Raw genomic sequence first — 12433 nt, forward strand, 5'->3', positions numbered from 1 at the left:
GCTGGTTTTTTAGGACAGATCTTTTGTTTCATTGCAGCCATGAATCAGAGAATCAGTCAGAGTGCTCCAGTGAAACAGCCACCACCCCTTGCTCCTCAGAGCCCACAAGGGGGTGTCATGGGTGGTGGCAGTTCCAACCAGCAGCAACAGATGAGGCTGCAACAATTGCAAATGGAGAAAGAGAGACTGCGACTGAAACACCAAGAACTGCTCCGGCAGGTGAGGCCACAGGTTAGAAAACCAGCCTTCCATTTTTTGGGGACTGTTTTCCAATGTGAACTTACATAAACTTCGTTTTACTGTTTATTAGTCACAAAGGTTGTTGTCTCTGTAAAATTCGAGCAATGCAGGAACATTCTGTTCAACTCTGTCCTTAGTTTCTTCACTGGTCTGTGATCACACAGGATGTAACTTGTAACTTGAATCATAAAGAGCTGGCCATAGTCATTGCAATTGAGCAGAAATCCCAGAAGACAAGGTTGCTTCCACAAATGTGCATGGAATTATAGATTAATATTTCTGAGGATCTGAAAAAAGGGGGAAACTATGGGATATCACTTGGAAAAATACCATTTGCTTTAAATGATTTATTTATCAGGAACAAAGGATTAGGAGGTACATCAGTAAGCCATTTCTTGAATAACATATATGTTTTAGTATTGCTCAATCTAAGGATTTTCATTTCAAATAAATACAAATTATCCCCAAGTTTAGAAGAACCAAATTTCCCTTAAGATTACTTGATTTACATTTTTTTTTTCATGTTGATAAGGGTAAGACTAAACAGTGGAGAGTTTGAAACCCTTTCTGAATATTTTTGTCAGTTGCCTTTCAGAACTACTATGTTCTGTAAGAATACATTAATCTCTTATGTCAAAATTAATTTTTACTTTGTTTCACAGTGGATAGATAAGTGTTTGAACTGAGGATGTGATCCTATGGCTCAAGCAATGTGGATATTTTTAATTTTTACTGCAGTACTTCAAAAAATTCATGAAAATGAAATCAAAAGATGAGTTCATTTTGGTATAAAAAGTCTTGAAATCCTTTGTATAGTTTATATAAATTTATAGAAATATAAACTATTCATGGATTTCAAAGCTTTTGTGCCAAAATTAACTTAGCTTTTGATTCTATTTTCCATAAATTTTTTGAAACACACACACATATATATAAAATATTTTAAGTAGATAAAAATCAGTAAGGTATTGAAAGTGTAGAAAAGGTAAGTACATTGGAAGTAAAATATTTTGCCCAATTCTCTCCTTTAGATGTAAATAACTGAGATTCTTGGGTTTTACTTTGTCGCCAGAGATACTTTATTAACAAACATAAAATACATTTATCTGTGCTATTTTTCCCCCACAAATCACGGTGTGCTAAATGTAGACATTTAAGAATTATTGTACTCTGCATTCCTGTTACAAAGATGTGAGCATTTAAAGATACCTTTTTACTGGACTATATTTTAAGAATGTCACTTGAGTATCAGCGAAATACATGAACTTGATAACTGTCTCTGAACTCCGATTTGGGGATTTTAGGAACTGGTTCCTGATAAATTAAGCCATGCAAGCCCAGACAGACTACCTTTAAAATGTGTTCTGTCAGTGAGTGTAATCTAGTGTGGTTGGGTCAGAGGTACACCCTGATTGAGGCAGTAAGAGAGTCTATGCCAGCATTTGATATTAGAAAATGGTCTAGAAAGAGATGCTGCTTTATCTGCTGTGAACAAGTTGGAGAGAGGAAGCATATTGACATGGTTTATTATAGCTCAAACTGACTTTTTAACATATTACTATAAAGGAAGGCTGTTTTATTTAGATAAAACTGTATTGCCAGAATGAGGTCACACCATCAGTAGTATAATTACAAGGTTATTAGAAGAAATAAGGCAATTTAAGTATGTTTTACACAGGCTGTTTTCATTGTTTCCTTTTCATTTTGTAGTTATTGAGAACTAGTTGGTATAAGTACATACTAGTCTAAATTTCACATATGAATGAAGATTGTCACGAAACCTTAACAAATAAAAAGTTCTTTGACTGCTGATGTTTGAAGTCTTGCTGTTTTTGAGATTTTTTAAAGTCTTACAAATGGACCATTCATCATTTTGTTGTGTGCTATAGATCAGCCTGGTTTTTTTAGTGGGCCAAATGCTGCTACTTGCTAAAGTTTTTCCTTCTAAATCTTATTCTTACTCTGGGTGATGGGTCCTGGACAGAATAGCTTCAGTTCCTTTAAAGGTAACTTCTTTATTTTTTCTTTACTTACCTACTGTGTTGTCTTTTCTTATGTTGAAATGATAGACCTCCTGTATTCCTATACTAATTGTCTATATTTTAGAACTCCTTTTAGCAATCAATATAAATTTAGTGTATCTTAAGTCTTGGCTTCCTGTGAACTTCTTCCATTGATAGTTTCTCTTATTACTGAAACATCAAAATCATTTTACTTGCATAATACTCAGAAACAAAGAACCTGCCTGACCAATATCAAATTTTATTTTAGTCCTGACACCTAAATTCTTGCTGTCCTATCTACTCAATGCTGTTAAAAATCTCTGAGGTTTCAGTTTTGTTACATGGTGACTCCATTGGCTCCTGTCTTCCTCAGTCTGCTTCTTCTTGGGTAGCTTGGGAATTCTGTGCTTTGGTGATATGTCTGGATACAATTGTAAGTCAGCCTACACAGCCAAACCATGTGGCTTAAAGTAATTTTTATCCGTCTTATTTTTTACTCTTAGGCAATGCGGAATATCAATCCCAGCACAGCAAATTCTCCAAAATGTCAGGTAGGCTCTTATCTGATGTTTTAGCACTGGAAAAAAAAAAAAAAGGATGTTAGGGAAGAGAAACTTGCATTCCAGGGGCCAGTCATTACTGTAGATTAGCCCAGAGTATAACTGTGAGCCATCTTTATACCAGGATACGTAAGTTAACATTGCTGTTCCCAGAAAGGCTGTACTATCTGGTCCTTCCTTCTCTTCCCAGAGAGCTTCTAATTAGCGTATTGATTCCCTGGAAGTCTTTTATCCCACATTTGAAATGTTTTATGTCTGAATTGTTCAATATGGAGGTGTGCCTAATTTTTATTTGAACAGCCTAAAATATTAGTGATTACATGAATTAATAAATTTGGCAATAATAAAAGATAGTATGAATTATTTAGTTGGGTAGTCTAGTTTAGAAAGTCTTTTTAAGAGTCATACCATGAGGAGAAAATATTCTTCGTTTTAGACATTCATTCCAAAGGAACAATATCAAAATTAAGGCGAGAGAAGGATCTGCCTGGATAGTGTTCCAGATTTCTTTGTTGGCTTTTATCAACATTTCTCCCTGATAAACCCCAGGGAGCACTGGTTGTAAAAGCATCTTATTTAGATGGAATGACCACTTTTCTTTCTAACATCGGCACTTGTGTCTAACTCACGGGAAGAATCTCAATTTTGAAACCAGAAGAGATTCTGTGTGTTTAGGGTCCGCAAAATTTGAAAGAATTAGGAGCTAGAGGATCATTGCACTTATCTTGAATGGGTAGAAGTAACCATAAAACATCTCACATTCAGTGTAGCTGATTCTTTACTAGGCTAAATAAGTGCATTGTTTCAGAATCAGCTGGAAAGTGGGAGTTGACAAATTCCACTCATTTCAGATACTGTTAACTTGTCCACTGGAGAACTGTGCTGATAAAGTCAGATTCAGGCCTCCTAGAAACCAGTTAACTTTGTGAGAGAGTATATTTTATTCTTCTTTATCAAATGCCTTCATTTAATCAAACCACCAAGTAAGGGAATAGCTTATAATAAGTCAGCTTCACAAAAGTTAGACATTCTTATGAAAGTACTAATTAATATTTGACTGTGAAAAGCAACATAGTATTAGATCTAAAAAAGTGAAGACTTTTTCCTTGTTTTTTCTCTTATGTGTTTCTGAAAAGTGGCTTTTATTCATGATAAATGAAGTGGAAACTAATATAGGAGCAGAAATTTACTCAAATGAGATTATTTGGGTTCAAGTAAAGAGTTCTTCATGCCAAAAGTAGATATTGGAATTGTTTCTCTTATTTTTCTACTCATCTTACCCTTTAAATCTAGTAAATGAACTAAGTGTTTCTCTGTATTTCATGCTTGAATAGAACAGTTACTGTTATTAAATTATCTTCAGGAATTCTTAGCTTTTTGTAAAATAGTAAAGCTTTAGGAAAGTGTGGGCTTGTAAGCAATTAAAATGCTAAGATACTAAAGTTACAGAATTGATGACAGATTGCTTAGGCCAATGCAAGAAACCTGAAAGAGATTCCTTTTAAAATTGACTGTGTATATAGTGGAGATTAAAATATTAAGTTGTTACATATATTTTAGTTGTCTATATTTACCTGGCATAATTGTAAAAATTAAGGAAATGTAGGTATGAAATTCCAATATGGATTTAAGTTTATTGTAGCTCAGATACATATCATACAATTTATTCAAGAAAGCATGTATATATGTATTTTTTATCTTATATGTTTTCTAGATGATCTTATGATACATGTTATAGGAGCAGAAATATCTAATGCCTTTTCTTACCCATAATGAGGATCATGACTGACACTCCTAAAACAAAAAGTAGCTTAACAAGAAAAGCATAACAAATTTATTTAACCAAAGTTTTAGGTGACATAGAAAGTTTTCAAAAGTGAAGATTTGAAGAACCAGGAAAAATTCTCTATTTATACCTAAGTTCAATGAAGAATGAACAGCTAGGTAAAGATGTGTTTAGGTGAAAGGGTACAGTCTAGAGGTGATAGTACTGACAGGGAAAGCCAGCAAAACCTGAAGTTAGATTCTTCTTGGCTTCTCTGTGCAGCATTCCTTCCTCCTGAGTTTAGGGCAGAACCCTTTCTGAAATGAGGATCTTACGATCTCTCAGACAAGGTGGGTCAGAGCATTTCTTTATGACCAGTTCTTGCACAGAAAAGTAGAGCAAGGTTATAATAATATTTTTAGATTTTATGGCTTGCTTTGGGGTAGTAGGGTAGGAGTTTCTAAGACTTACTTTGGGAAAGAGAAATTCCAGTTTCTGTGGCCTGCATTGGGGGAGAAAGAATTCTAGGTTTTATGGCCTGCCTTAGGGTAGAAAGAACAGGAGAGATCAGAAAAACACTTGGTTTCTGAGCCTTTCCAGTGTTCTTTGGTTCAAAGTACTCAACATACCAAAGTGCCATTATTGTGGGGTATCATTTTCTGAGTTTCAACAATATTACGAAAGATTTCACAAAGAGACATATCTTAAAAGAAGATGGTTTTAAATAAGGTTTAGTAGTATACTCAAGAAAGCAAGAAAAGGCTTTGCAGTCTGAAAGAAGAGATTATATAAAGGTGTAACTCAATATGCGAGTACCATTGTTTTTCAAAGGTTTTTTTTTTTTTAATTTGTCTTTGTTTTTCTAATAGAAAGTTGAACAGCTGAGTGAGTGCAAGCCAGACTAAAATCAGTATAATTATTTTATAATTATATACCTCATATGCTTTGGGAAGTGGGAAGATACCAAACTTCAAAATGTTTATGAATTACTAGATTAAAAAGCTATCTGTAAGTACTTTTCATAAGATTAACAAATCATGTCTGTGTAGGATTCTGTGGTCAAATACACTAATATTGGTATGGGTGAGTTAACGAAAAAATCCTGAGATGCAACCTCAAATGTTGCTGAAATACAAAATTTTGAAAACTAAAGAAAACCTTAGAGACATTTTCTTAAGTATGGAAATTAGCATCTTAATTCATTATAATGTACAGAATTTGAGGAAAATTTGTCCTTATAGGACTTAAGATTTTAATTTTAGTTTTGATTATGCATGATTTTTATGTTTCAGAAACAATTTTATATCTCATATGAAACTTTGAATATCTTTGCTTTTTGATATTCAGTATTTAATGTTCACTGTTTTCTGGTCATGTCTCTCTTACAAACCAGTGCTCTTTTATAAATTGGAGGGACCTTTTGAGAGGTGGGGTATAAGAATGCATTCCAGCTTCTATTTCAATGTCTTTAGAGAGAAACATTTTTGAGAAAAGATAGTTCCTCCTGAGTATGAATCTTTTTTTTTTACCTTCTCTTGTGCTAAAGGATATGGTTTTTACTATCTGGGGTTCCCTAATATCTATGAGATACAGTTAAACTCTGCAACCTGGCTTGTGTTCTTCTCTCTGATTCTGGTTAAGCCAGTTTCTCTTCCATTAGCTGAGTGCACTCTGCTACCTTATGGCGATGATTCTACTTGTGAACTTTTCTCCACAGTAAAAACTGCTTTTTCTCTCTTCCTTCATCTCAACTAAGGGTCTCCATTTCCTTGATAAGGCCCAAGTCAAATTCATCCCTAAGTGGCCTCATGAGAATTCATAACATCACCCAGAAAATGTGGGGCAGACATTGTGGCATAGCAGGTTAGGCTGCCATTTAAGATACCTGCCTCACTTCACATTCATCTTCCTGCCAGTACTCACCCTGGGAGGCAGCAGGTGGTGGCTCAAGTACCTGGGTCCCTGTTCCCCATATTGAAGACTTCAGTGAAGTTCCTAGCTCCAGGCTTGGGCCTCACCCAGCCCCAGCTGTTGTAGACATCTGAGAGTGAACCAGTAGATGAAGATTGATCGATTATCTCTCTTTCCTTCTCTTAGTCACGTATCCACTATCACTGTACCTTTCAAATAAATGAGAATAAATTTTAAAAACTACCCACAAGATAAAAAAATAAAATAAAATAGTGCTGTGTAGTTATCTTAACTCAGCAGCCAATTCCTATTTAGGTTGACAGAAAAATGATAGGGAATTATTTTTGTTTCTGAGCAAGTAATTGCTTCAGCCTTCATAGAAATTACACTAGAAGTATTTTGCAACTAATTTGTGTAATTGTCATTCCTTGTATGTAATAATAATTGTATATCATGGTCAATCACTGGTTTAAAGATGACTAAATCTTAATAACTGTTGAAAATACTGTACTGCACTTATTACCCCTAAATGTTGAAGAGGTTCAGATGTCCAACAGTTTTAGTCAAATAGAGCAAAATAATTCCACTATTGAGAGCCATGTAAAGTTACCAACAAGTTTCTACCCTGAATTTAGTAATAGAAAATTTGGCTTTTTATCCTCCAAACTTTCATGTTAGCAGATGCTAGGAAAGCTGATTCAGAATCCTGTTTACACTTTTTCTAATATGTGTCTCTTCTCTTTGAAGCCCTAACATTGATTAAATCAGAATAATTGTTTTTGGGGGGGATATGTTGGAAACTTTGTATAAAATGAGAGAAGCATTTAACCTCACACTTTGCACACTCTAATAGGCTGTTTTGCTTGTTTATTAACTAAAATCACCTCTTCTTTGTTGTTTGAACAATGGTTTAATAACTCCTATTACTTTAATTCAGACCGTAATTAAGTACCACAAATTACAAAAGACCTAATTCCAAAAAATCTCTCAGAAAGAATATTGAATCTCAGGATAATGCTACCAAACTGGAACTCCGTTTTTGATGCTACTTTTCTCTCTTTGCGATTATCATATAGTTCTCAAAACTGTTCCCAAATCCATGTGTATATTTGGCTTTAGAAATAATTAAATATTCTTTGACTGCTAAAAGCTGTATTTTCAAAAAGGTGTATAGGGACCTGGAGTTGTAGCACAGCAGATTAAGTGTGTGATGTCGGCTTTCCTTATGAGCACTGATTTAAGTCCCAGCTGCTTCACTTCCTACCCAACTCTCTGCTATGAACCTGGGAAAGCAGGGAGACATGGACCCAAGGATGGGGCCCCTGCTACCCAAATGGGAGACCTGAAAAGAGTTCCAGACTCTTGGTTTTGGCCTGGCCCAGTCCATGAGCAGCCAGTTTGGGGGTGAACCAGCAGATGGAAGATGTCTCTGAAACTTTGCCTTTCAAATAAACAAATCTTTAAAAAAACAATAAGAGTATGGCAGGCCCCTATTTTGAACCGTTATAAATGGATTTTTCTGTTTTTAGAATTGTTGACATAAACTGTTACCACTAAGACAAACTTTTTAAAATATAGATTTTTAGAGTTATTCTCCATTTCTAAGTTTGTATTTCCAGTTCACTTAAACAAATTGATTACCACTCTCTTCTATCTCCCAACAGAACTTTGACTTGTCATATATCATCTAGAAATGAATACACTTACATTGTTTACTATTTGCTAAAAATCAAAATTGCTTTTAGAAAGTAAATAAAGTTGATTCCATAATCCCCTCCCCAGATCATTAATATTTTCATATGCAATAAATGTAATTTGTTTCAGTGTGTTCAATAAAAAAAGGTAAACAAAAGGTTATTGTTTGTATTTGAAGCAATTGTCAAAATCAGGAAGGAAATTGCATGTATTTATGTAGGAAAACAGTCTGATCTTTCCCCCTAAATCTATATTTTTGGAGTTCAGTCAGTGTAAAAGCTGGAACCTCTATTTCTCACATAAATAAGTACATATATGCACACATGCACACTGCAGCTCTGTTTTAGACGTTCTACAGAACTTAGAACTATTTTGTTTTCTTTAGAGATGTATTTATTTGAAAGGCAGAGAGAGAGATCTTTCATCTGTTGTTTCTCTCCTCAAATGGGATAGGCACTTGGGCCATCTCCCACCACTTTCCCAGGTGCACTAGCGTGGAGCTGGATTGGAAGTGGGGCATCCAGGTCTCAAACCAGCGCTCATACAGGTGCCAGCATTGCACCGAGGACTTAACCTGCTGTGCCACAGTCCCATTCCCCATATAATTATCTTAACTGTCCCTCAAATTTGTTTGTATATCTTTCTGTATCAAAAATGTTGTCCTGAAGTTGGAGATAACTTTGGGAAGTGATGTAAACATTAAAAATCAAACAACATTCTTAGCATTGGGCTAACTGTTTTAAGAAGGCAGATCTTAGAAGGGAAGTGGGTGGAATCAGCATTGAGGCATAGCAGATAAAGCTGCCTCCTGCGACTCCGGCATCACATTTGGGCACCAGTTTGAGTCCAGGCTGTTCTGCTTCCAATCCCGCTCCCTGTTAATGCACCTGGGAAGATAGCAGAGTCCTTGGGCCACTGCACCCACTTAGCAGATCTGGAGGAAGCTCCTGCCTTCAGCCTGGCCCAGCCCCAGCTGTTGGCGGCTGTTGGGGGAGTGAACCAGCAGATGGAACACCTCTTTCTCTGTCTTTCCCTCTCTGTCTCTGTAACTCTGCCTTTCAAACAAATAAAATAAATCTTAACACACCCCCCCCCCCAAAAAAAAAAATGAAGTGGAAACTTGGGCGTATATCCTACTCCATGATTACCTAAGTCAGCTTTTGAAGGATGTGAACATGAAATTAGAGTTAGTTAAAAGGAGAGTTCTTTGCATAGGCTGTCCTGCTTCCTCTGAGGAACAGTTAAGTCACGGGTTTTCCATTATGAGTAAGCTTTATAATTCCTTATTTTCTTAGCCAAGGGTTGTTATTGTGAAAGTGAATGTTCTGCTTGAAGTTTAAGAATTTTAAATGTGAAATTTTACAATTAGCTTCAGGGTTATATACAACTTTTGCTAGTGACTTTACAAAAAAAATTGTTTTAATATGCATAAGTATGAGATGAAGGTACTTAATCTAATGTTTAGTTAAAAAGGGAATTAGTTATAAACTCTCCATTTTACTACATTTAAAGAAAAATAAACCTGTTTATACCTATTTACAAAATGCCTATTTTATAGCAGTAAAGTGATTTTATCAAAACATTTTGGATGAATATGAACATTATTTTGTAATTGTGTAAATCTGGCCTAGTTATTTTAAAAATAAACCTTGGAACATAATTGGATTGTTTACAAAACTGACTTCAGTTGAAACATTTCATGTTGAAAGTTACGTCAATCTCTAAGGAGTTTTTGGATTATTTTATGCTGAACACAATGCCTAAAATTATCATAGTGAGCTAAAAATACAAGTTTGTTAAACTTCTCTTTTCCCAAAGGTAGTTAGAATAAATAGTTTGACAGACTTTCAAAAATGGGGAAATAAGCAAGTTATAGGAAATTCAGCCAAAAGTTAATCATGCTTCTGTTCTGTATTTCAAAGGTCAAATAGTTCTTCTAGAGTGTTTGACTTTTTCTAAGTAAAGCAAGTATTTTTAGCTCATTTTCTTCTCTAATAATACAAAAATGTGGTAGCTTTTCCCATTGAGCTTGTAAATCTTAGCTAATCTGGGACACATTTGAAGTCAGAGCTGTCTGCACAGTAAGGAGAGCCAGTGGTCCCAGCCTGGTCTGTAAGGAACTCTCCCACGTGATTCACAAAGGGACACGAGTTTTCCTACTTATAAAGTGGACTTGTCTGGACTCAGGATCCAGCCACAATCCATGGGCCCTTCTGATACTTCCTTCCTCGCATTTAATTAAACATATAACTTCCCATAGGGTAGGAAAGACACCTCAAGATACTGTCTATATAGTAGTTAAAGTATTTTGGCCCCATGTAAATTGGATGCTTTGGTCCACATCATTGAGAAAACTAAGGAGAATCATAGTAGAAATAGTAATCTGGATACACTTAGTATACTTCTGGTTTTGTTTTTTTTTTGTTGTTTTTTGTTTTGATTTTTTTTTTTTTTTTGATGCTTAGGATATCCAGGAGAAATGAAAAGCATGTATCTGCACAAAGCCAAAACTCAGAAACAACTTACACAACTATCCACAGATGTATAAACAATTGTATATCCCTACAATGGAATGTTGGTTAGCAGTAAAAGGAATGGACCATAGGTGTAATATGATTGCATCTCAAAATAATCATGCTAAGTTGTCACTCCCCCTCTTCGTGGAGGAACGACACAGGACCCTGCGTTGTTCTTTTGTCTGCTCGGCCCTTCCCGGGTTTGCTGCTGGTTCTTCCCGGTTTGGCTACCGTCCCTTCCACCTCCATGGAAGGGCGGTTCCCCCTGCCACTTTCCCCACTTCTGCGGGGGAGCAGCACACCGCCGGCCGGCTCTCTCGGGGGCTGCACAGGTGTTCCCTCAGATGTTCCTGTGCATGTTGTCTCTCTCCTCCTTTATAGTCCTCTTCCACCAATCCCAACTCTGCTACCCACACGCCGAGTATGCTGCTCTCCTCCAATCAGGAGCAGGTCCTGCTGTTTATTGGTTGAACTGGAGGCAGCTGTGTAGAAGCTGTTTCCTCCTCTCCCAGCGCCATATTGTGGGAGAGCAGATGCATAAAATAAGTCTTAATTCCAGTAACTTAGTCTAGTCCGAGTTACTCCCAGTTGCTCCCCACACTAAGTGAAAAGTACATGTTCTATGATTTCCATTTATAGAAAATTTTGAGATCCCAGTAGAAAGAGCAGGTCATCAAAGAAGGAGGTACCTTTCTCTGAAGGGAGGAGAGAACTTCCATTCTGACTACGACCTTGCCTAAATATGATCAGAGTCAGTGAACTCAAAAGGCTTCCATAGCCTTGGCAACTCATGACAAGCCTAGGGTGATTACTGATGCCATAAACAAGAGTGTCAATTTGTAAAGTCAACAATAGGAGTCACTGTGCACTTACTCCTCATGTAGGATCTCTGTCCTTAATGTGCTGTACATTGTGATTTAATGCTATAACTAGTACTCAAACAGTATTTTTCACTTTGTGTTTCTATGTGGATGCAAACTATTGAAATCTTTACTTAATATATACTAAACTGATCGTCTGTATATAAAGAGAATTGAAAATGAATCTTGATGTGAATGGAAGGGGAGAGGGAGAGAGAAAGGGGAGGGTTGCAGGTGGGAGGGAAGTTATGGGGGGGGGAGCCATTGTAATCCATAAGCTGTACTTTGGAAATTTATATTCATTAAATAAAAGTTTAAAAAAAGGAAAATTATGTAAGATACTAATAATGACAAAAAACAGATCACTAGTTTCTGAGGGTGGAGTTGGGGAGGTAAACAGCAGGACAGAATTCTGGGAGTGATTATCTTGATTGTGGTAGAGTTTCACAGGTATACATATTTCTTTAAAGATTTTTTAATTTTTGTATTTATTTGAGAGGCAGAGTTGCAGACAGAGAGGAAGAGAAAGAGAAAGGTCTTCCATCTACTGGTTCATTCCCCACATGGCTGCACTGGCTGGAGCCAGGCCAATCTGAAGCCAGGAACCAGGAGCCTCTTCCAGGTCTCCCATGCAGGTGCAGGGGCCCAAGCACTTGGGCCATCTTCCACTGTTTTCCCAGGCCATAGCAGAGAGCTGGATTAGAACAAGAGCAGCTGGGACACTAACTGGCACCCATATGAGATGCCAGCACCATAGGTTGGAGGCTACTACGCCACAGCACCAGCTCCAGCATACATATTTCAAAACTTATCAAAATAGTGCACTCTATAGGTATTTTATTATATATCAATTGTATCTCAGTAAAGCTGTTTAGAAATTACT

General features: G+C 36.4%; 1 protein-coding gene and 1 long non-coding RNA gene across 9 annotated transcripts in view; one reads left to right on the top strand and one right to left on the bottom strand.

The window, feature by feature from the left end:
• The window catches only part of YAP1 (Yes1 associated transcriptional regulator), a 148612-nt gene that overhangs the window by 123273 nt on the left and 12906 nt on the right, over window positions 1-12433 (top strand). For 2 of the 8 annotated variants that reach the window (XM_017343694.3, XM_017343691.3), the window contains exons 5-6: window positions 38-219; window positions 2747-2794. In XM_017343694.3, coding sequence (XP_017199183.1) covers window positions 38-219; window positions 2747-2794 — 230 coding nt within the window. Of the gene's footprint in view, window positions 1-37; window positions 232-2746; window positions 2795-12433 lie in introns of all 8 variants that reach the window. The other 6 variants (XM_017343684.3, XM_017343687.3, XM_017343710.3 and 3 more) reach the window with 3 other exon arrangements.
• Window positions 1296-6688, bottom strand: LOC127491965 (uncharacterized). Its single transcript, XR_007920862.2, has 2 exons — window positions 6492-6688; window positions 1296-2820 (listed from the first exon to the last, which is right to left on the bottom strand). It is a non-coding gene; the product is annotated as an uncharacterized lncRNA (long non-coding RNA).

This window comes from Oryctolagus cuniculus, chromosome 1 (genome assembly GCF_964237555.1).
Source record: "Oryctolagus cuniculus chromosome 1, mOryCun1.1, whole genome shotgun sequence".
Taxonomy (NCBI): Eukaryota; Metazoa; Chordata; class Mammalia; order Lagomorpha; family Leporidae; genus Oryctolagus; species Oryctolagus cuniculus.